This window comes from Dermacentor variabilis, chromosome 11 (assembly GCF_050947875.1).
Source record: "Dermacentor variabilis isolate Ectoservices chromosome 11, ASM5094787v1, whole genome shotgun sequence".
NCBI classification, from domain to species: domain Eukaryota; kingdom Metazoa; phylum Arthropoda; class Arachnida; order Ixodida; family Ixodidae; genus Dermacentor; species Dermacentor variabilis.
In genome coordinates this window covers 112,906,890-112,929,617 of record NC_134578.1, presented here as the reverse complement: position 1 = coordinate 112,929,617, position 22,728 = coordinate 112,906,890, and the positions used below count along the sequence as shown (strand labels likewise).

The window sequence follows — 22,728 nt, the reverse complement described above, 5'->3', positions numbered from 1 at the left end:
CGTGCTGGTAAACTCACTTGGAAAGCATATTTAGCGCCAGCGAACAAGAACAGAAAGGAGACGACACCACAATGAGTTTGTGTGTCCCATTGTGGTGTCTTCTCCCTTCTGTCCTTGTTCGCTGGCGCTAAATATGCTTTCCAAGTCTTCCAATTAGCTTCACCATATTTCACCTGCGAAATATCGCTCTAATGTTTTCAAGATTCTAGCCAGCTGCTCGTTTTTTAAGCAATGTATTATTTTGGATGTCCTCCATTCTGGTGGAACCCAAGCATTTTTTAGAGAATAATTAATAGTGTTTAGAAGGTCTGGAGGAGACATTGCAAAAAATTTTTTTTTACCATGGCATTAGAAATGCACTGAGGACCTGGGGCTGAGGCAGGCAGTGATCTAAGGATATTAGAAAGTTTGGCGCTTGTGACTTCCAGAAAGTCATCTGTGACAGGAGACCTGAATTACCCATTCGGGAAACGTGATGTGTACGTGATGAGAGGCAGATGAGAAATAGATACCTCGCGTGGTGAAAGAATTATCCACTCAATAGAGTCGCTGATGTCGGTATGAATTTTCTATATTGAAGGAATCTGAACAGAGCTTTTTTGTTGCTAGCCTTAGAGAGGAAGTCATGATGTTTTGCATCGTACTCGTCTTTGGCATTGGATACTATTCTCTTGAATGTAGCAGCTACAATTTTATAATCACTTCAGTTACTCAGACACTGATCGTAAAGTCGTTTCTTTCAAGCGGCCTTCCGTTTTCTATAACCCCGCGTGCACTCCGAATTCCACCAAGGAGAGCCAGTGCTTTTACTTATGTTAACATTAAATTGACACTTTTTAGAGGAACTTTTTAATAACAGAGCAAAGCCGCATGGCTTTGATGTCATTGGGTACTGTTATCTGGGAGTTGAGGACACTTTTCAAGACACTCTGAAATTTCTCGTAATGAACAAAATTTCGCGCCAGAGACTCTAGGAGAATAACAGGGCATACAATATCAAACCTAATAGGTAGAGGGTCACTACTTGAGGCAGAGTTGACAGTAGACCAGAAAGTTACAGAAATCCCTGACCTGCCAAAAGTTAGATCCAGTGCTAATTTAGAAAGAGCCTGAATAAACATACCTACTTTCGTGTTTAAGCAACAAAAATTCTGATTAACTGCTCAGTACGACAATCTCTTTCCACATAAGTCCGTTTTGAAACCCCGCGACACATAATGCGAATTAAAATCTCCGTCTACCACAATTTCTTTCCTACAAGAATTGACAACGGTATCAAGGTCACGAATAACCTGAACACCTGTGGGAAAGTATGTATTAACTAAGAAAAATGAGGAATAATGAAGAATAGTTACATCTATTGCTACTATTTCACGCTCAGTAGACTTATACTGGTGGGATATTTTTAAATTGTGGCATATCTTGGTTGTTATCAAAAAAGCAAGTTCTCCATCTCTCGATGAATAGTCCAGTCGAAATAAGCGATAATTTCTTATATGAAAATCTTGGACTTATGTCTGTCTGTCTTACGCTGACTCACTGAGCCAAGTTGAATGATTTCTTGGAGCGCTAGGTACATGCTCCTGGTCGTGATGCCACCGTGGTCATTCTATGGTTGTTATTCCACCTTCGTGGTCTTACCCTCGTCATGCTGTCGGCGTCACGCCTTCAACCCCGACCTCGTGGCCCAGGTTGTCCAATGGACTTGGGCCACTAGATATGGTCTTGTGGTCATGATACCTTGCCTATTCGTTGTGTTGTACTGATTCTATCTTTGTTATCCGACTCTCATCATGCCGTCATCTTTCCGCCATCATCTACATGCAGTCGTTAGGCATTCCTTGTCACACCTCCGTCATGATGACGACTTCGTGGTACAGTCTTTGTCATTAATGCTTCGTGATCTGACTCTCGTCCTGCTGTCGTCGTCACACCTTCTACTCCAACCCAGTGGCCCAATTATGTAATAACTTGGGGCACTAGTTGAGGGTTCTTGGTCAGGATGCCGTCGCGGTCGTCGTATCATCGTCATTCCAGCTTTGTTAACCAACTGTCGTCAAGTCGCCATTATCACACTATCTTCATCACATAGTGGTCATCATGCAGCCGTTGTCACGCTGTCATTTTGTCATTGTCAATATTAAAGTAACGCCATCTCGCCGTCGTCATCATATTTTCTAGCCACTTACGTCCACACGGTGCCCCAAGTCGTCGCCCTGCTTGGGCCACTATGTATGTCCTCTTGGTCGGGTAGCCGTCATGTTCACGCCATTTTCGTAAATCCAACTTCGTCACATGTTACTATCTTCTATATACGCACTTCGTGATATGTTAATTTCCACTCGGAAAAATCGCGAACGTAACATGAACCAGTCAGCATCAAATGTTTACAAACTACAGACGCTCAGAAAAAGCCTAATATTGACAAAAATCAGGTATTCGAATATCCAGTCTTGAATTATACCGGTTTTTTATTATGTTAGAAACCACTTATGGCAAATATTCTTGTTCCGTTGGATTATTCGAATAGACAACATTACTTACAAAGGAAATCAAAATGCACGGTTGTGTTACTACCAAAACTGAAATATTGGACATTTTAACTAACTACTGCAGTGCAAATATTGCACTAAAGTATTCAGTGACTTCACAAGGTACTTCCACTTGAAACAAATTTTGAAACAAATGTGTTCTGAGATAAGCGCATTCTAAATTTCGGTAAAAGTGTTTCAACTTGCTTTATTTAACGAAATGCTTTCTGCACTGAAGCTGAAAAATTCATGGAACGCCGTTGCATTTCGCTGCACACTTCGAGAACGTATATCTAAAAACTCATATGTTCGTCAGAATTCGTTGTAAGTGGATATAACATTCAAACCCATCGGATGCAACTGGTAAATTGCAATAAATATCTAAACTGATTAATTAAGATTTAAATTAGCCAAATTTCTTGAATTAGATAAACGCTCCTTTTCATTTGTCGTGCAAATAATGTCGCCTCATACAGTGATTAGTTGAAAAATGTTCCATGGGTCCGTTTTTTTAACGACTCTGTGTATGATTAAAAAAGGACCTCGGCATATAATTTTCTCCCTTCTTTAATGCCGTAATGGCACTGAATTTCGAATAAATAAATAAAAAAGTAAATAAATAAATAAATGAATACGCCAACAATATGGTGTAGTACGTTTTCAGGCTTGCCTCACAAGTTGCTGCCAAATTAAATCTACGAAACGCATATGCTGTAAACAAATTTTGACGCCGATTGAAGAAGTAAATTTACCGTGATGTTTATGAATTTGATTTATTTCAAATATGACCGGAGATTTTGCATCCAGCTTTGGACGATGCAAAAAAACTTGATTGCACTGCCTCAAGCATTGAGAGATTGTACCAGCTTTTTATTCATTTTAATTTCTTCCGACGCTGAAACAATCGACGCAAGTTTGGCCTACAGTCAAAGATGCGTTTGCAGCTGAATACCCAGTAATCTTGGAGGTAACTCGTAATTAGCCAGCGCCACTGCATCTTGAATCGTTGGAGTGATGTGGTCGTCTCGAATTTTCTCAAACAGGGCTTTTTGTGACTTGATGGTGCGCAGCGCTGAATCTAGGTAGGAAGAACACATACAAACACACATGTCAAAGTGCATGGTTTGTCTCGTTGGCAAAAAGTGCTTCTTTTAGCGCGACACATTCCGGAAACGAAGGTAAATTGCTACTAAAACATCATCAGATAAACTAAGACTTATGTGCCGCATAAAAGCACAATTAACGGGAATAGCTTGAACATTTATTTCCAACATGCCTTGAGTCGCACCTCTACGCCGCCTTCACGCATGCTACACTGAAAGAGTTAAATGTCTGAGCTAGTAATAACAAAATCAGGCGCTTTTAAGATTGCTACTGGTACTTAACGCCAAAAAGACACGAGGGCGGGACTTCCTCCTGACATGTCAACATTGAGTATTCAATGTTGAAAATGAATGCAGTCCAGAGGAGTCGGGATACCTCCATTAGAAACAGTAAGGAACAGGATACAAAAACTCCTCTTATAACTAGCGATGAGGTCAGAACGGCCTTGCAAGACATGAAACGAGGAAGGGCGGCAGGTGAAGATGGAATAACAGTCGATTCAATTAAAGATGGAGGAAACACTGCTTGGAAAACTGGCGGCTCGTTTTACGAAGTGTCTATCGACTGCAAGGGTCCCAGAAAACTGGAAGAATGCAAGCATTGTACTAATCCACAAAAAAGAGAGACGTTACAGAATTGAAAAATTATAGGCCAATTAGCTGACTCCGAGTATTATATAAAATATTTACAAAAATAATCTCCAATAGAATAAAGGCAACACTGGACTTCAGTCAACCAATAGAACAGGCTGGCTTCAGGAAGGGAAACTCTACAATGGATCACATCCATGACATTAATGAGGTTATCCAGAAATCCGCAGAGTACTATAAGCCTCTCTATATGGCTTTCATAGATTACAGAAAGGCATTCGACTCAGTACAGATACCAGCAATCATGGAGGCATTACGAACTCAAGGAGCACAGAATGCTGACGTAAATACATTAAGAAGTATCTACAGAGGTTTTATAGCTACCTTAATTGTATACAAGGAAACCAGGAAGACACCTATAAAGAAGGGTCAGACAGGGAGACACCATATCTCCAATGCTATTCACGGCGTGCTTAGAAGTATTCAAGGTATTAAACGGGGAAAGCTTAGGAGTAAAGATCGACGGCGAACATCTCAGCAACCTTCGTTTTGACGATGACATTGCAGCAACAATGCATACGAGTTACAGCAAATGATTGAGGACCTTAACGGAGAGAGTGTAAAAGTGGGGTTGAAGACTAATATGCAGAACACAGAGATGTTAATGAATAGGAGCGCAAAGGAACAAAAGTTGAGGAACGCCAGTCTGCCTCTAGAATCTGTGAAGGAGTACGTTTACATAGCCTAGTTAATCACTGGGAACCTTAATCATGAGAAGAAAATTCATAGAAGAATAAAAATGGGTTGCATCACATACGACAGACATTGCCAGCTCTTGACTGGAAGTTTACCATTATCATTGAAGAGGAAGGTGTGCAACCAGTGCATTTTACCAGTGCTGACATATGGGGCAGATACTTGGAGACTAACAAAGAAGCTTGAGAACAAGTTAGGGACCACGCAAAGAGCGATGGAACGAATATTGCTAGGCATAATGTTAAGAGACAGAAAGAGAGCGGTTTGGATCAGAGAGCAAATTGGCATAGACGATATTCTATTTCACATCAAACGAAAAAAAAATGGAGCTGGGCAAGTCATGTAATGCGCCGGTTGGACAATTAGGGTTAGAGAATGGGTACCAAGAGAAGGAAAACGCAGTCGAGGACGGCAGAATAGTGGGTTAAGCGATGAAATTAGGAAATTCTCGGGCACTAGCTGGAATCTGTTGGCGCAGGACAGGGCTAATTGGAGATCGCTGGGAGAGGCCTTCGTCCTGCAGTGGACATAAAACAGGATGATGATGATGATGATGATGATGATGACGATGATGTTATGTAAGATACAATAATGCTGTAGCCGGATACTGACTAACAGCTTAATCGGCTTGGGACAACACGGCTTGCGAAAGTGGATTCCTAAATTTAACCAACATCTTCAAATTACGTGTGCCTTTACCGAAAAGGTCTGTTGCTGTCCCCACAACAAATATTTATCAGAATCGCCAAGGTCTTTGCTCATGGTATGCACAGCAGGTCACTGACTACCTGAATTAATCGGAACTGAAAATAAAACAATTTTATGTATAGCGAGCTACCGCTCTAATTGAAGTCAATTTTAACAATCAAAAATGCAGACTGATATCAGCATCAAGTATTTCCGGGATTCGAAGAAAGCGGGCAGTCTTGAGACGTTTCCTTTTACTTAATATATGCAAAAGAACCTGGTATAACAGTGTGACTGTTGACCGACGACTGTGTCGTTTCTACGGCTGTTGGTGAGACACGGGAGAAAATCAGCCTGTGTACATTGTTAAAAAATTACGGCGGCCTAGTGTGACAGAAGGGGTGACATAAAGAAAAGAAACTACGTGTATAATTCTAGCCCCAGTAGAAGGACTACTGGTTTTTGTACTACAGCTTCATTAGCAATGGTGTAAATTGCGCTAAAAGTTTGAAAGGTATGGGACTCGGATGATAAAATGGGATAGAACAAATTGGCTTTATATGTACAAAGGCTTCTCATCAATACATTTTACTGCGGCTGAAGTTATCTGCCACTCCAGGTCACGTTAAGATAACAGCACGCAAAACGTTAGCCAAGCCTATAGTAGAGCAAGAAATCATTGCCCAGGGCGCCCATGAACCGTTCAATTTAGGTCAATTAAAAAAAATAAACTTTTTGTGCGTAAACAAACAGGGATGAAGAATAGAAGAAACACAAGGACGAGCGCTGTTCCATCTAGGCCGACTCGAAGTTAAGAAAAGGTACTTAGGTTTATTCAGTCGAAGTAATCGCGGCATGGAAGCGTTACTGTTCTCAAATTTCGAGCCGGAAACCTTACATGCGTGCAAGGCGAATTTTGGTTTTATGGAGAACTTGTACTGACTCGATCATGGAATCATACATATCGATATATCTATGTACATGAATTCATCGATTCGCGGTTCAACCAGAACGAGTCATGACAGCTAGATACGACCATTCTTTGCTCGTTGTGATAGTTTATAGCATGCAAATTTCGCAAAAATTGTGAAGAAGTGGAAATGCCTGCCAGGTAATGGTGCAAACTCTTGAGTCCGCGACAACGTTTTCTGACAAACAAGAGAAGTCCGTATGTCTAGACCAAACCCGCTGAGGTTATATGCTGTATGCATTGTTGTATGTAGTATGTACTTATGGCTAGCTCGTTTGTTCCATTTAATGCTTTTCTGCAGTGCATGTGTGCCATACATTGATGTTCCTTGCCTTGCTTGAAGATATGTTTTGTGTGTTCAGTTCTGCTTGGAACTACAGCACTCCCGCGTTAGGAATAAATAAACGTAAGTAACCGGCCATAATATTTATCTTCTCCTAGACTATCATAACCACAGCATTACATAACGAAGATTGCAATTAATGAAAATAGCAACATGCAACCGGTTGGGGATTTAAAGTGAAATGTTAAAAACAATTAGGTGCGCAGTAATATTAGACGAGAAAGTAAAGGACGAGAAGTAACTTTCGATGACTGTTTAAGATGCAAGCATTGATCACCTGTATTCAGGAATAAAAATAAAAAAATAACATTAGTACTGAAATAATGTAAATAGCGCAGCATCTGTGTTTTGCCTCTTGAAGAGACGCTGCTTTTGAAGCAGTAGCAGCATCGATTGATCTAAGGAAAATGTACCCTTAAAGCACATTTTAATAGGAGCTCGAAACTTCTTGTGTGCTTAAGCATTTCGCATATCACAACGCCACCTACCTTGTAAGGAAGCCAAATACAGGATGCAGTTGTTTTGTTGGCACATGTCCAAAACCTAGAACGAGGTATATAAATATGCGTGTTATTCTTATAGGCTTAATAAGAATGCGCAATGCTTCATAAAGTGCACTAAATTTTTAATTGTTTTGAAGTAATTCACAAATCAAAGTGGAATAAGGAGTTTGCAGGCACTCTATCAAAGGTTACCGCAACAAAAGGCTAGCTGTGAGGTTATTGACAAAAATATATCTTGCAGTAAGCTCATTATTGAAAGAAACATTGCGCATATGCTCAAATAGTTACAAATTTAGGACTCACTGTGAAAAAAATTGTAAGAAAACACGTGGCAACAATATGGAGGGCAGGCAATCCGAAAACGAAAGGTTGCTAAGAATTCTACCTTTACTGAGAAATGACATTAATGTGTTACGCAGAGAAATTTAGAAAGACAGTTATTAATACAGATATGAACGCTAGTAGGTGTTCACATGAAATGCACACATTCGCATCTTAACGTTGATCATTGCTAGAAGAGTAATTGATTAAACCATGTGACCTATTTAACGAAGTACACTGTAAAGTACAACTGCATCTCGACTTTGCAGCCGGGGACGGGCCTTTAAAACGAATGGTTTTACAGACTTAGCGATGGTTGTTTGATACACTTCGGGTACCGTCTTGGTGTTACATTGCGCAAGTAGTTTTCAACAAAAAGTTGTGAACAGAATTACAAAAAAAAGCAAAATAGTGAGGACGCAGAGTAAAAGAAGATGTAGCAGAAGAAATTGTTAGGATACAGGATACGCTTCAACCTCCTCACAAGCCAAGACACCAACGTAAGGCGTGATAACAGACACAAGGAAAGCGTATATCCAGCAACAGCAATTACGTACACACAGAAGCAATGGCTGAAGTACGGTAACATAATCACAGAGCCACGCTTTTCTGAAGCCATGGTGTCTTAGGAATACAAAAAGTCGCAGGCCTGCGCGGCGCACGCAGCAGTCAATGCGCCAGCTGGAAGAGCGCCTCCATGGGAGATCCATTTTCGGCAGCACGCACCAGAGGGTTCGTGCCTTGCGAGGAGGCGCGATCACGCGTACCCAAGAGTGAACACAAGTACCAAGATTGCGCGGTGGACATGTCACATCCCTTAAACCGTGGTACGATACGATGCTGCTGCTGATGATCACTTATTTGTATCCCCTTCGAAACAGGGCGTTCACATATAGTTGCCTAGCCTGCCTGAGTTGACGAGGTCCAGCTCCATGCAACCGGTACATGTCGGGACATTTGGTGGAAAACAACGCAACTGCGCGGCGCGCAGGTCAGGTTGTCACAAGGGGCACGATATGATGCTAATAATGATGATGACGAGGATTTTTTTGGCAGCGCCGTTGAAATGGGGCGGTGAAGAACAATTACCCAGCCTGCTTGATTTATTCACTTAAGCTATACATGTTTTCATTCCAGCATTTTAGAATACGTCTGCTCAACCTTCATTTCCCTCTTCAAATCTTTTCTAGCTACCTTGTACCGCTACCTATCCAATTGGTACAATGCGAGCCGCCTGGTGAAATATTATGCAGCCGCAACGCTAAAGGGCGCACGCCTCGACGCTACGCGGCGTGCATCTCACATCGCGCCTCTTTGCGCGCTAGTACGCGTCTAAGCACGCAGACCATTGCGCCTGCGTTGCGCAACTGCTCACAAGAGTTATGTTTTGTAGCGGGCTAATATCTCCAGCCCTCTCTCTCGCTTTCCTTTTATAATATATATATATATATATATATATATATATATATATATATATATATATATATATATATATATATATATATATATATATATATATATATATGATGATAACGTTCCGGTATCGCTAAGCTCGTTAGTTGTTTCTTAATTCGAGAATTGGGGAATATTCAAAATTTCGAATAGGAATTGAATTGACAAACTGACTGTTCTTGTTCATCTGCGAAAAGAGACATCGCACCTTCTGGCGCGCTAGTACGCGTCTATAGCACGCAGTAGTATTTTCGGATATGTGAAATTAACTAAATATTTCGCATCAGTCGACTATTATAGTCTCCTTGCTGTTCTCCATCTGCGAAACAAAGTTAGCAAATTACCGTAAGTGAAACAGCGACAAAAGCTTTCAAAGGAATGCAGAAACAAACTCGATACCGCGTTTTGTTTTCGAATTAAGAGCGAAAGCCTACGTGAAAAGCTGTGAGTATTGCTAGGGGTCTGTAATCTAGTATTTTTGGCAAATCGAGTATATTGAAGTTATACTTTTAGACTACAAACAGTGATGTTTTTCTAGCAACTGGCCCATATGCATGTGCTTATGGCACGCAAGTCCTTAAGAAGAAGCTCTAGCTCGGGTGCTCCTATCTAAATACATATAAAAGGAGAATTCGTTTCTCTCAGTAACCACTCTACTAAATTTGAAGAGGTTTGTTGCCTTTGAAAGAAAGACTTAAATTGTAGTGACTATACGTTTCAAGTTTTTTATTCATGTTGTCATAATTTTATTAGAAATTGGCAAACTTTTCAATTTTTTAGAACGCGAAACTATCAAGCTTACAACTCTGATTCAAAATATCACAATCCTATTAATTGCTTCTATTAGTATATCTAAAGCGGGCAAAATTGATATGGTGCACATGCATGTCAAAAAACTTAGTAATATGGAAATACAGATTTTGCAGAACCCTTGTACAGAACGTAACGAATTCATGTAATATACAAATTGGCATATCGAATTTGTTCGCTTTGAATTATCTAATGGATGCCGTTATTAGAACCGCGATATCTGTTTTTGATGCTGTGCTATTAGTTTGTAAACTTCGTGCTCCTACTGGTTTCGAACTTTCGAACGGTCGAAAATAGTTTCAACACAATTCTGGCCCTAAATCGGAATTCCACTTCCCACAATCACTAGAATTTAACTTTCTCCTTCGAATGCAATAAATTTATTTGAAATAGGTCCAGGGGTTATTTCAGAAAAACGTTTCCGCATTTTACATGTATTCGAATAGGGCCGCATCAGAGTTGGGTCCGAGCTAAAGCTTCCTCTTCAGCACTTCTGATCTTGTTCCGCAACGATTTATTTAGCCTATTTGTATAGCTCTAATCCATACAGCTTTCATTCATTCTTGGAAAGCTTGTTGCAACCAGGATGTGAACATGTCGAGAAGCAATTTGTGTGTTTCTATGAACGACTAGTAGCATTGTCTGAAGAATGATTCCTAATTTTATAATAAGCAGATTTTTTCGTGGTTCCTTTTTGGACTTCACAGTGCAGGCGTTGGGCTGAGTTATGCAGAAATTAACACTCCTGGTATAAATGCGTGCATGCATCTGCGGTTGCCTGTTCTATATTCGATTCGGCGTTTGAAACTTACTATTGGTATTCGATTGGCATTTTAAAATTTGATATTTGCTCTCATCTAGTTCGTTTACCTTTCGCCTGCACATGCGCATTGCAAAGGCTGGGTGCAGTCAATTACATATTTCAATAAATCGCCCTCGTACTGTCAGTATGTCTTTGTGTGGTTATGTTTTTATGCCCGCAGAATTATATGCTATAAGATTGTATAAACTAGTCCACCAAGAAGCTCTAGTTATGAAAAATAATCCCTTAACCATCTATTAGAACATAATGTGTTCACCAAAATCAGGGACATTTCGGCTTTAGGTGCCTTACCAGGAAGTAGAGAAATTACGGCATTCAACAACTGCTCTCGGAAAAAAAAATTAATCGTAACATGCGATACGCATCGTATATTGTTGCTCCTATTCTGCTCTACCGCGTGCCAAAGCGAACCTTTCCTGTGGCTAACAAATGATAACTAAGTTAGCTCCCACTGCTTCCTCTGGAACAAGAAACAAAGAAACTAAAATATTTCTTACCTGATCGAGTGCCCCTACACCAGCAGAATCAAAGAAACTTAAGGCGGAACAATCCATCACTACCACCCTTGTGGTCACTGCTTCGGTATCGGCTTCTCTGAAACAAAATTCGCCAATGAAATTTTTTCGCATATGAGAAAAAGAGAAGTTGAAAAGGAACTTTCTAATTAAGCAGAGCTATTCGAAATAAAAACACGGTCATGGTTATAATATTATTGTTTAAACGGGTTATACAGGCATGCTCAACATGAATGCAAGATTTAGCTAGACATGTAAATTATGTTTTGGGCATGTTCAGCAGATCTTAATTGCGCACCTGAATACGACCAAGTGAAAATCAGACAGGGCAGCGCTTCATGATCTTGAAGCGCTGCGTTGTCAGTTTTATTCTAAACATAAAACAAAAAAGAAGAAGAGAGAAAAATTATCTCTCTTTCGGTGCTCTTGACGATCTGCTCACCCTAAACTTTAGCCAACTATCCCGAATCGCCACCTTGTCGAATAATATTTTCTGGGCACCCGAAACATTAGCATAGACTTTACTATAAATTCTGTGGGTTTCAGTGCCAAAGCCACTATTTAAATTTTGAAGCACGCCGTAGTAAGAAACACCATATTATTTACCACCCAGCAATGCTTAGCGTGCGCCTAAATCTAAGCGGAAGAGTACTTTTGCATATCACCCCGAAAGAATTACGGCCGCCGAAGCAGAGATCAAAGTCACGGCCTCAAGCCAAACAGTTCGACGCCGTAGCCACTAAGATATCGCGGGTGCCTGTGTCTAAGCATCCGTGGAGAGCTGGCTATTAAAAAAAAAAAGCGCGATGACTAAGCACGAACGGCGACGCCACAAAGCACCTGCCCAGAAGCGGCGGCTTGGGGCAAATTTAACTTATCAATAAAATAGACTACCACGCATTCGAAACGAGCCAAATACTCTACCTGCCGAGCTTGAATAGCTTTCTCCCCACAAAACAAATCCAAACAAGCGAAAATAATTTATGGTCTGCGACATATCAGGGGCATACAGCTGGGCGCTTAGTAGGCACGATTAAACAAATGAAAACATCGGTTTTCGTTTTCTTCCCCACCCTAATCAACCCTATTTAACCAAATATTTTAAAAAGGTCTTGAAAGAATATATATTTCAATTCCGATGCGATTGAGTTCTATTGCTTGTGGTAAATTAAAACGTTATTTGTGCCATGTAAAAAAAATCGATTGGTGTTTCAAGCGGACACAGTTTACTGAAATACTCGTACATAGCCATGAACCTGATGCGAGTGAATGATTGTGTAACAGTGGCCTAACGTAAGCACATAGTACCAGCGGCATAACTCAGCACATCTGAGTGGCGCCGATTATTTAGTGTAGCGTTTATTTCAATTGTAAGTCCCCAAAAAATCATTCTAAATACAGATAGATTATTAGGTCTAATAAGTACAGCGCTCACGGAATGAAATGGGACACGGTATATTTAGTAGAACCCTACGTATGTGCAAAGCAGGCGAGAGCACCTTGTCAGGTCGCTAGGAATTTGGTCCCCAAACATGACGAGGACTTCGATGTAAGTGTACGCGCCAGAATTACGTCGACGTGACACGAACTGCAGCCGGTTGAAACGAAAGTAGGCGCATTACTTAGCCCTAAATTGACGCGTTTTATACCGTGAGCACTGCACATTTGCCAAGTAGCAGATCCAGGCACGGTTACCTTCAAATGAGTGCAACTTTTCTTACATGTCGTGGAGCTTCCTTTTGGACTTCGTTCGCACAGGATTCTTGTCCTTGAACAGTTCCTCGAAATCAGCGACGATGTTATGATGGGTTGCGAAGCAGAAAGGACCACCAGAACGATATATCTTTAGAGTGTCTGCCTAGTAGGTGGCACAAAAGAAAACAAAACACAGTAGAGTCCGTTACCAGACTTAATCTGGAAATGAAATAAACAAATACAAGACGCATTCTTTCCGCTATTTTATTACATGGGCATGAAAGGCAATGCGCCCTCTTCTTCGGTGGAGCACTGAAGAGGAGGAGACCTGTTTGTGGTAGCAAGTGCCAGGGGAAATTTTATGCTCTAGGCGTATACTGCTGGACTATCATTGGGCAGCTATTGTCACTGTGAATAAACAATCATGGATTTGAGGGATGTTCTGGAATCCTCCGCGCTCGCATGCAGCTCCTATATGAGCAATACAGCTTTGTATATCAACGGCATAATGTACGACGCCAGTGCATAACCTGTACAGGAACGGCTGCCCCTGTCACCTGCGGCACCGTCTGACCTCAGCGGTACCTAAACATGGTGAACCTTATGGGGGACCATGACGTGGAGGACTGCCACTCCTCGAATAAGTTCGTCTAGACCTCACAGCAAATTAGATGGCAAGACGAATTTTAACGACGCTGTGGTTTACCTCGCTGACGTTGCAAGCCATTAGCTTAGAATCAAGGATCTGTAATTGCCGAGTTCATTTCAGTTCAAGATCCTCTTACCCAATTGTCAGACCACACTGTTCGATACAACCTTGGGCAAAACATCACCAATGCCAGCAGGCACAGCACTCCCGAAAGAGTTTTTTTTCTGCTGCGTTGACAATGTTCTCGACCAATCCATTCGTTTTACGCCAACCATGATAGGGATCAGAACGGCAGATTCTCAAGGGCATCTAAGATGATGTGTCTCACATGCTGCTTACAGAGTCCAGCGAGAGTGGTAATTACTTGCGCCACCAAACTGTCATCGCACGCAAAGTATTTTTCCACGTTGATTCCACCTCGAAATTGGTGGCAACCTACACTTCCTTTCTTATGCTTCTGCTCACATGTCGTTCCTGTGGAGATGGTCAGGCAGTTCTTTGTGAGTCTTCTTAGATGTTGTAGCACACCTGAAGCCAGCCCTATGGCGAACAACCTGTACCAGAATTTATAAGGCTTTTTTCCGCCATCCAGCAGCCAGCTTGCGTGACCGCGGCGGTGCTTTCAGCTTACCAGCGGTCCCGACTCACGCTTGCCCCCACTCGACCGCAGAGCGGAAATTCAGTCTTATAACGAAATATCAATGAAGCTAAAGCAAGGGTAAGCCTTCACCGACTCCTCTTGTAAAGACGGGCTTTGAATCTGCAGAGCAACTTAGGTTGCCTGACCATGAGCACCTCAGATATAATGCATGCACATTACGTGCACCCTAATATTTTACCTCCCATGAGCCAGCAAAACCGAGCAACTGCATAGTTTACAGTGTTTATGTGATTTGACTTTCCTCTGTTGGCTATATTTTAGGCGGAGAGTAACGGTAGACAAAGCCAAAGCTTAGCAAGATATATCGGTTGCGGACCTACCAACAGGATAGTCAGAATGTATTCACATTATCACGAAATGATTTCAAATTGCATTGCATTATCATAACTGAAAAAGCGTTTGCCTTTCATCCTGAAGCCTCAACAGATCTTGCGTTCTGGTACTACTTTAATAATGATTTTCAATTTTTGCCATTTGTCCAATTCAATGCACTGCAAATTGTGGATAAACAGTTTGTACTTTTACAAATCTCGCAGCTTCTCGGCTTCCTATTTCTATCGCTAGCTGATGTGTGCAATGAACGCCAGACATGAACACATCAACAATGAACGCCAAATCAGGAATGTGAATTCAAAGGACACGCGTACAGCTTAGGCAGCCCAGTGACATCCGCACTTTGTGCATATTATTATTCACGTCAGGTTAACACAAGCAGGGTGGACTTGCGAATGAGTGTGAGTTTGCCTGTTTGCTATGACAGGTATTAATATAAAGAATCTAAAACTGACTTGCTGTGCAGTATAGCTGCAATAAATGAGCATTCCCTGGTTCAATTGCATCTGAGTCGGCGCTATTTTAAAGCTTCTTCGTGAGAAATACTATTCGGTCAGGCAGTTTTACCGAGCTTAGTACCGTCGTTCTGTCTCAGCATGGTGTGGTACAAACCCGTGACGTCAATTCCGAAGGCACGAAGACATCAGGCTTGCGAGGCTGAAGACGAGAACCCTTGTGCCTGTAAGTGCAGAGATAAAATGCTACTCGACCTGTCTGTTTTTTTTTCTTTTCGGTTTATACCATTCGAGGTGCAAATCAGCAAATCTGCAAGAGCGTTTTCGCGTTTTGTTTCCATTTGCTTTGATTTGTAGCAGGTGGCAGAACACTAGAGGTACCCAACATCCATTATCGTTTACAGGAAACGACATACACACAAGGCGTGATTTGACAGCGGCGCTATCGCACTGCTCAACGTCAAATATTGTTAGAGCTGATCACCTTGTAACGCTACGTTCTGACACACAGAATACTTTTCAGGGTGTTCATACTTACAAGACCTCCGTAATTTCGGTTTCCATGCCTCGCATTCCAACCCAGCCAGGGTTGGTCTTCCGTTGGTTCTCAAGATTCATTCATATTTCATACGAAAAACGAATGCACGACAATAAAAGGGCACCAAAGAGAAAATTACATTAAGTTACTATAGTAAATTACCCCTGAATAATATCAAAACATCCAGTGACATGACGAGAAGAAGCTGTAGGCCAGGAAAGACCCAGAAGAAAAGACTGGTGGCGACGCCACTTTGATGTCCCGCGTAACAGCACTCTTACGCCAGGGAATTCGAAGCTGTCTACTCTTCCCTTGTTTATTTTTTATAGGAAAAAATCGTGCAAACTGCATTTTAAGTCACCGAAGAAGTGAACGTAGAGCTTCGGCGACATATAGAGCGCCACAGTGGAACCAATGGGAGAAAGTACATTTAAATCCATGGCGTCGCACTGACGCGCAGATGCTGCGATTTCGGCGCTACATTAGAGAATTGAACATTGCCCTTCATTTTGCATTTCTGTAATGAGCCCCATCACGACGAAATTACTAAAATTATAGTTTTGAAATAGGCCCTGAACGACTTTTTATCCATGCAGAGAAATCTACTTAAAATAAAAATATGCTATTTCAGAAATACCTTGCCGCGAAAAGTACATCAATGCGTTCAGTAGAAGCGGAGTTATTGACAACCGAACACGCCCTTCGCGGTGCTTCCGCTCCTTCCTTCTTCCGCTCCTTAGCCTTCCACCGCGAAGGCTAAGGCAGAGCCGGGACTGCCCACTACGCTGCGCCTACTCAGCGAACCGTGGCGTGCAGTTCGAATTTGATTTTGGATCTTAACATCGACACCACGACTTCCGATTTTGGCGCTTACGACGCGCCAAACGCAACACAAGCCCGCGTTGTCCTCAGCGAGCAGCAGAGCGCTTAACCAGTGGCCTCGTGGCGCCACCACACGGTAGCCGAGGTATTGAGGCTACGTAGTAGACCGCAGCTACAAGCGCATGTAATGCGTATGCGTGCAGTTTGCTTTGTGCACGACAGGGCTTGGGTGCGTGCTCGCACTCATAAGCACCAGTGTTACCGTGCTACGTGGTGCGGACCGGCTTTACCCTTCACCAGCTTGACCGATGGATGGCAGCCACATTCAACTCGCCCATTTTCGAACTGCTGTCAATAAGTTTGTCAAGGCGTCTAACCTCTGCCTGTCCCCCTTTCACTCAAGAGGAAATGATGAAGCTAATTAGGGCCTAGGATCAGACCTCTCAAATCCTGGCAGTCCAGAGGGCTCGCGAGAGGGCCTAGCCAGGTGACGTAGAGTTTGCTTACGTCTATACTGGACCAAATAAAGTTTTTCACTCACTCACTCACAAGGCGTCTAACCATGATCGGACAGGATGGAGCGCGCGCTGGAAAGCGTGCGTGTGGTCTGACCTAAAGTTGCGCGTGCTTCGGGGCTACCTCGACGTTCAAAAGTAGTCGAAAATAGTGAGGCCCGACGGCTCCTACAGCGATAAGCAGGATGGCTAAAATTTCATTGCAACGCGGGCGGCCGCGGCCGAGCATGGGTAAGGGATAGCCGGCTTCTTCCGGAAGTAGGTAATTATTATCGAAGTTCGAAATCGTATTTGTGCTTACTTGAGCCTGCTTTTCAAACTTCGTCAATACATATACACCGTCACAGTAGGAAGAAACGCACTGATCCAAACACTTATCTCGATTGATGCCAGATATTGTCCAATAGCAGTCGCGGATGGGAATCCGCTATATTACGAAATAAAACCTCCAGAAGAGAGTGAGGAGCAGGCTCATGTAGAAAAGAGCGTTTGAGAAAAGATGAAGTCGCGCTCCGCTTGCGAGCTCCACGGGCCGAGCACCACTGCAAAACTTGGCTAGGATTTTCACAGCAGCGTATGCTATCCGCAGAATATGTTTCTTTTTTCACCAAGCGCGAAGGTGGGTGGTTCAGGACTCCTTCAAAGATTACTGTTTCGGTCGAAACTAGTTTAGTTTATCATTCTGTACTGCTTAAACAGAAAAAAGGTTAGGGGCTGCAGTATACCACCAGAACAGGTGTTTCAAAGAAGTCTACAAAAGATGGCGTTGATGATGTCTTTTCGCCTTTCCAATCTCTTCCGGCGCATGTAGTCAGCAAAAGCGTTGCCGTTGAGTTTCGTTTCTATTACTCTGAGACATCCGTCACTGGGGCGTGGATTCAATCACCGACTACAGTATTCAAGTGAACGCGTGCTTGGCCACTGTCACAAAATTCAGCCATTTATCAAAGAACTCGACTGACATACAAGTTTATATTGTTCCTTTTTCCTGTCCTGTCTCCTTACTACAATGGCTGAATTCTTGAAATAGTTGCCATCTCAATGTTGCAGTGTGTACGTGTGCCTTGTTACTTAACATTTCTTGTTAATTCGAACCGACAACGCTTAATGGAGCTACTTACCCGTTTATCTCCAGGAAGATTACCAGGAGACCAAGGAGGGTCCCTACCAAGAGGCCGTAAGTGGCGTCCAGCAAAACCACGCTCAGGAAGCTGAGCAACCAGAGGGCCTACAGAAGTTTATGTCGATCAGAAAACTATGTTTCAGGCATTGCACCGTTCTATTATTCTTATAGAGCTCCTTCTTCCTCTTAGGCACTGCGGTACTGCTATGTATTGCTTCAATTATAGAAACTGAGAAAAATTATCCTACTTAAGAACGATATCGTCGATCAAGGCCCTTGATGCCTTGCCTTAAATTATAGAAGCGTCGCTTACGTGACACGTGAGTGCTCGCTATTTCTTCCTAAATAGCGTTTGCCAAGTAATGTTATTCGCGTTTGGAAAATTCGCGCACTTTCCAAGATTTTCTGTATATACGTCGATGGGTGTTTGCCGCTTTTCAATGAACCTCTTGGACGCTGATAGAGGTCACTGGGTGGGTGTTGCTCTTATATCAAAAAGAACAAAAATTACGGCCGAAACCATTTCACTATGACTGTCGACGGTAATGCAGTTAGCGTTCTAGCGTTGCAACCACAGATTGTGTAGCAGAAGTCACGTTTATTTAAAATTTGTGGTGGTCATAGAGAGACTTCTGTTGCTTCGGGTACATGACACTATACTGTCTGTGGTATCCGTCCGCATTCGTGTGGCACTTCCTTGCCAAGGTTGACCATAAGCATGAGGTCATGATGAGGACGACGCAGGGATGGCAATGAAATTACGAGGAAGGAGTCACGTCGATGAAATGACAAGGGTGGCATGACGACGATGGTGTGACTACAATGAGGCGACGATTCTGCAATGATGAGGATGCTATAATAACGCTAACGATAGGACCACAGCATGAGGGCACTGGGCTGACGACGAAGTTATGACAACTAGAAGAACATGTTAACGAAAAAGTGCGCGAAAAAGACGTAGACGAGAAAGAGAGAAACGACAAACACGGGCGCTGCTCGACACTTACAGTTTATGGCCAAAGAAACAGACTAAGTAGAAAGGAACGCTGAAACCAGAACAACCACCCTCTCAAGTGCGCACCAGAGAACAGAAATAAGATACACGTGGCAACAGCGCAGCTGGCTAATCAAAAACTGACTGGCAAAAACTCCCGAAGGCAAGACACTTCTGCCTAGCTGTGACAAAGCTATCGAGGGTGGAGTGACGCATCTGTCACCCTCCAAAAAACATGTAAAATGCTTCCGTTCGTTTCCTTCTTTTTTTGCGCTCTCTGCCTGTAAAAAAGCTCAGTTTTATCAAAAACGGGTTTACACACTCTTAAGAGGCAATCAACCGTCAAATTTGAACCGGTGCCATTCTTCACACTGATCGCATGTTCCTCGATCCTGATATTTAAACATCGATTTGTTTGCCCTGTGTAAACCTTTGAACAAGAGCATGGTGTATCGCAAATAACTTAAATTTTGCAATTCACGTACTTCTTATGATTGACAGAACATCCTGAACGTTTCTCACTCGCCTCTCCAGTCATTTATTTGTGGACAGCTGGACAAACCTGACCAAGCTTGTAGCCTACACTAAAGACAACACGAATTTTGTGCCTGCTTGTCATGTTTTTTAATGCGTGTGCAAGCTTGCGCACATAAGGTAGTGAAACTGCATTCCGTCTATTTTTAGGAACATCATCAACTGTTGTACTTTTCGGAATGCCTTTAACTGATTTTACCACCTTTTCACAAGCTCTTGAGATAACACCAGTAAGGTACCCTGCTTCCTTTAGTCTAGGTACTTGCATCTCAAGCTAGGTTGCCCCATGTGTGGTACGTCATTGCTTAATTGCGTCATATAAAGCTGAAATAAATAGAAGTGGGCATGTCGAAAGCCGTGGGAACGAGTGATTGATGTTTTAGGCGAAATGGTTTAATGTTTAATGAGAGGTGCAGCGGCGGCGCTAAGGTAGAACATCCGCCTCGCACGCAAGAGGACCATGGTTCGAATCCCGGCGCCGCGCAATTTTCCACCGGATTGAAAATTGTGTAAACAGGCCTGGAGTGCGGCCGGATCCCGGTGACCAGAACCGGTAACGCACTCTCTCACCAGAGCAGGATTGGCCACCCTGGTGCAGTACTTGGCCAAAACCTCCTATATGAGTGCAACAATCAAACCCCGGCGCTTAGTCCCCAGCAGCTGCAAAGCAACTGGCCACGGCGGCGGTTAGACCTGCGACGCGGCAGAGGGTGCTAAGAATCCCTGGTTCCGGACACGCCGCCATTGGAATCTGAACCTGGCAACGTTTACTGCGAGAACGTTATCTAGGAAGGCGAGTCTAACAGTGCTATTGGAGGAATTTGAGGGCAGTAAATGGCATATAATAGGGCTCAGTGAAGTTACGAGGACGAAAGAAGCATATATAGTGCTAAAGAGCGGGCACATCCTGTGCTACCGGGGCGTAGCAGACAGACGAGGACTAGGAGTCGGATTCCTGATAATTAAGGATATAGCTGGTAACATGCAGGAATTCTATAACATTAACGAGCAGGTGGCAGGTCTTGCTGTGAAACTCAATAAGAGGTCCCAATTGAAGATCGTACAGGTCTACGCCCCTACATCCAGTCATGATGACCAGGAAGTCGAAAGCTTCTATAAAGACATGGAATCGGTGGTGGGTAAACTCAAAACAAAATACGCTATACTGATGGGCGACTTCAATGCCAGCGTACGCAAGAAGCAGGCTGTAGACAAGTCAGTGGGGGAATATGGCATAGGCTCTAGGAATAGCAGGAGAGAATTATCAGTAGAGTTCGCAGAATATTATGCTGATAATGGATACCTTCTTCCGCAAGCGCGATAGATGAAAGTGGACGGTGGAGGAGCCCGAATGGCGAGACTAGAAATGAAAAAGACATTATACTCTTCGCTAACCCTGGCATCATACAAGATGTGGACGTGCTCGGCAAGGTGCGCTGCAGTGCCCATAGGATGGTAAGAGCTCGAATTAGCCTAGAATTGAGGAGGGAACGGACGAAACTGGTACATAAGAAGCGGATCAGTGAGTTAGCGGTAAGAGGGAAAATAGAGGGATTCCGGATCAAGCTACAGAACAGATATTCGGCCTTAACTCAGGAAGAGCACCTTAGTGTTGAAGATATGAACGACAATCTTATGAGCAGCATTAAAGAATGCGCAATAAAAGTCGGTGGTAACTCCGTTAGAAATGATGCCAGTAAGCTATCGCAGGAGACGGAAGATCTGATCAAGAAACACCAACACCAAAGCCTCTAACCTAACAGCTAGAATAGAACTGGCAGAACTTGGCCGACCTCTCCTCCTTTCTCTCCATTAAAATCTACTCCTCCCCCTTCCAAGTTAATCAACAATCGTAACACAGCTGACATAAGGAAGTATAATATGGATGGAATTGAACATGCTCTCAGGAACCGAGCAAGTCTAAAAGCAGTGAAGAAACTAGGAATAGGCAAGAATCAGATGTATAGGTTAAGAGACAATGCAGGCATGATGATTACTAATAAGGGTGAGATAGTTAAAGTGGCTGAGCAGTTCTATAGAGATTAATACAGTACCAGTGGCACCCACGATGACAATGGAAAAGAGAATAGTCTAGAGGAATTTGAAATCCCACAAGCAACGCAGGAGGAAGTAAAGAAAGCATTGGGAGCTATGCAAAGGGGGAAGGCAGCTGGGGACGATCAGGTAACAGGAGATTTGTTGAAGGATGGTGGGCAGGTTGTTCTAGAAAATCTGGCCACACTGACTTGGGTATTGGCGGCCGGCTCTACCTGTGGATAGTGAGCTACCTCAGCGGCCCTTTCGTTTACATGTCTACGCCTGACGGAGAGACTAACCGTCATCAGGTATGCCGCGGAGTTCCTCAGGGAGGAGTTCTCAGCCCAACATTACTTAATGTGGCACTGATTGGCCTGGTGAGCGAACTTCCACCTCATATCCACATCAGTGCACATGCAGATCACATCTGCATCTGGGCTTCTGGTACAACACGCCCACAACAACGTGCGAAATTACAACGGGCTGTGTCATCTACTTCACGATACATACGGCGTCAGGGTTTGCGCTTAGCTGCCGGAAAATGTGCTATGGTTGCATTCACGCGCAAATCCGTCTGCCGCTATCCGATCTCCATTAACGGTGTCATAATACCTTAGGTCTCCCACTACAGATTCTTGGGCATTATCATCGACCGCGATTTGTCATGGACGAGGCATGTTAATATGTTGAAGCAAAAACTTAATCTGTTTTGCCATGTTCTTCGCTTCGCAACAGGCATCAAATGGGGCCCCACGGAAGGCTCATTACTAAGACTTTATCAGTCTCTTTTCGTAGGCTACATTCGATACAGCCTTCCGATACTCTCAAACTTGAGCATTTCCTGCTTACGGATATTAGAGAGCGTCCAAGCGCAGGCACTCAAAATATGCCTCGGGTTGCCACGGCGTGCCTCCAACAAAGGCACAATTGAGGAAGCCCACGTATGCTCATTATCGATATGCCGGTC

The 22,728-nt window shown here is 43.1% G+C and overlaps 1 protein-coding gene across 4 annotated transcripts in view; it reads right to left on the bottom strand.

The window, feature by feature from the left end:
- Positions 1-3,379: 3,379 nt before the first annotated feature.
- LOC142564068 (sulfate transporter-like) overlaps positions 3,380-22,728 on the bottom strand; it is a 74,355-nt gene continuing 55,006 nt past the window's right edge. For 2 of the 4 annotated variants that reach the window (XM_075674893.1, XM_075674892.1), the window contains 6 exons: positions 18,195-18,301; positions 15,356-15,422; positions 13,127-13,263; positions 11,388-11,484; positions 7,470-7,524; positions 3,380-3,609 (listed from right to left, as the gene is read on the bottom strand). In XM_075674893.1, the coding sequence (XP_075531008.1) occupies positions 3,458-3,609; positions 7,470-7,524; positions 11,388-11,484; positions 13,127-13,263; positions 15,356-15,422; positions 18,195-18,301 (615 nt within the window). In that variant the 3' untranslated portion in view covers positions 3,380-3,457. Of the gene's footprint in view, positions 3,610-7,469; positions 7,525-11,387; positions 11,485-13,126; positions 13,264-15,322; positions 15,423-18,194; positions 18,302-22,728 lie in introns of those variants that run through there. The other 2 variants (XM_075674895.1, XM_075674896.1) reach the window with 2 other exon arrangements.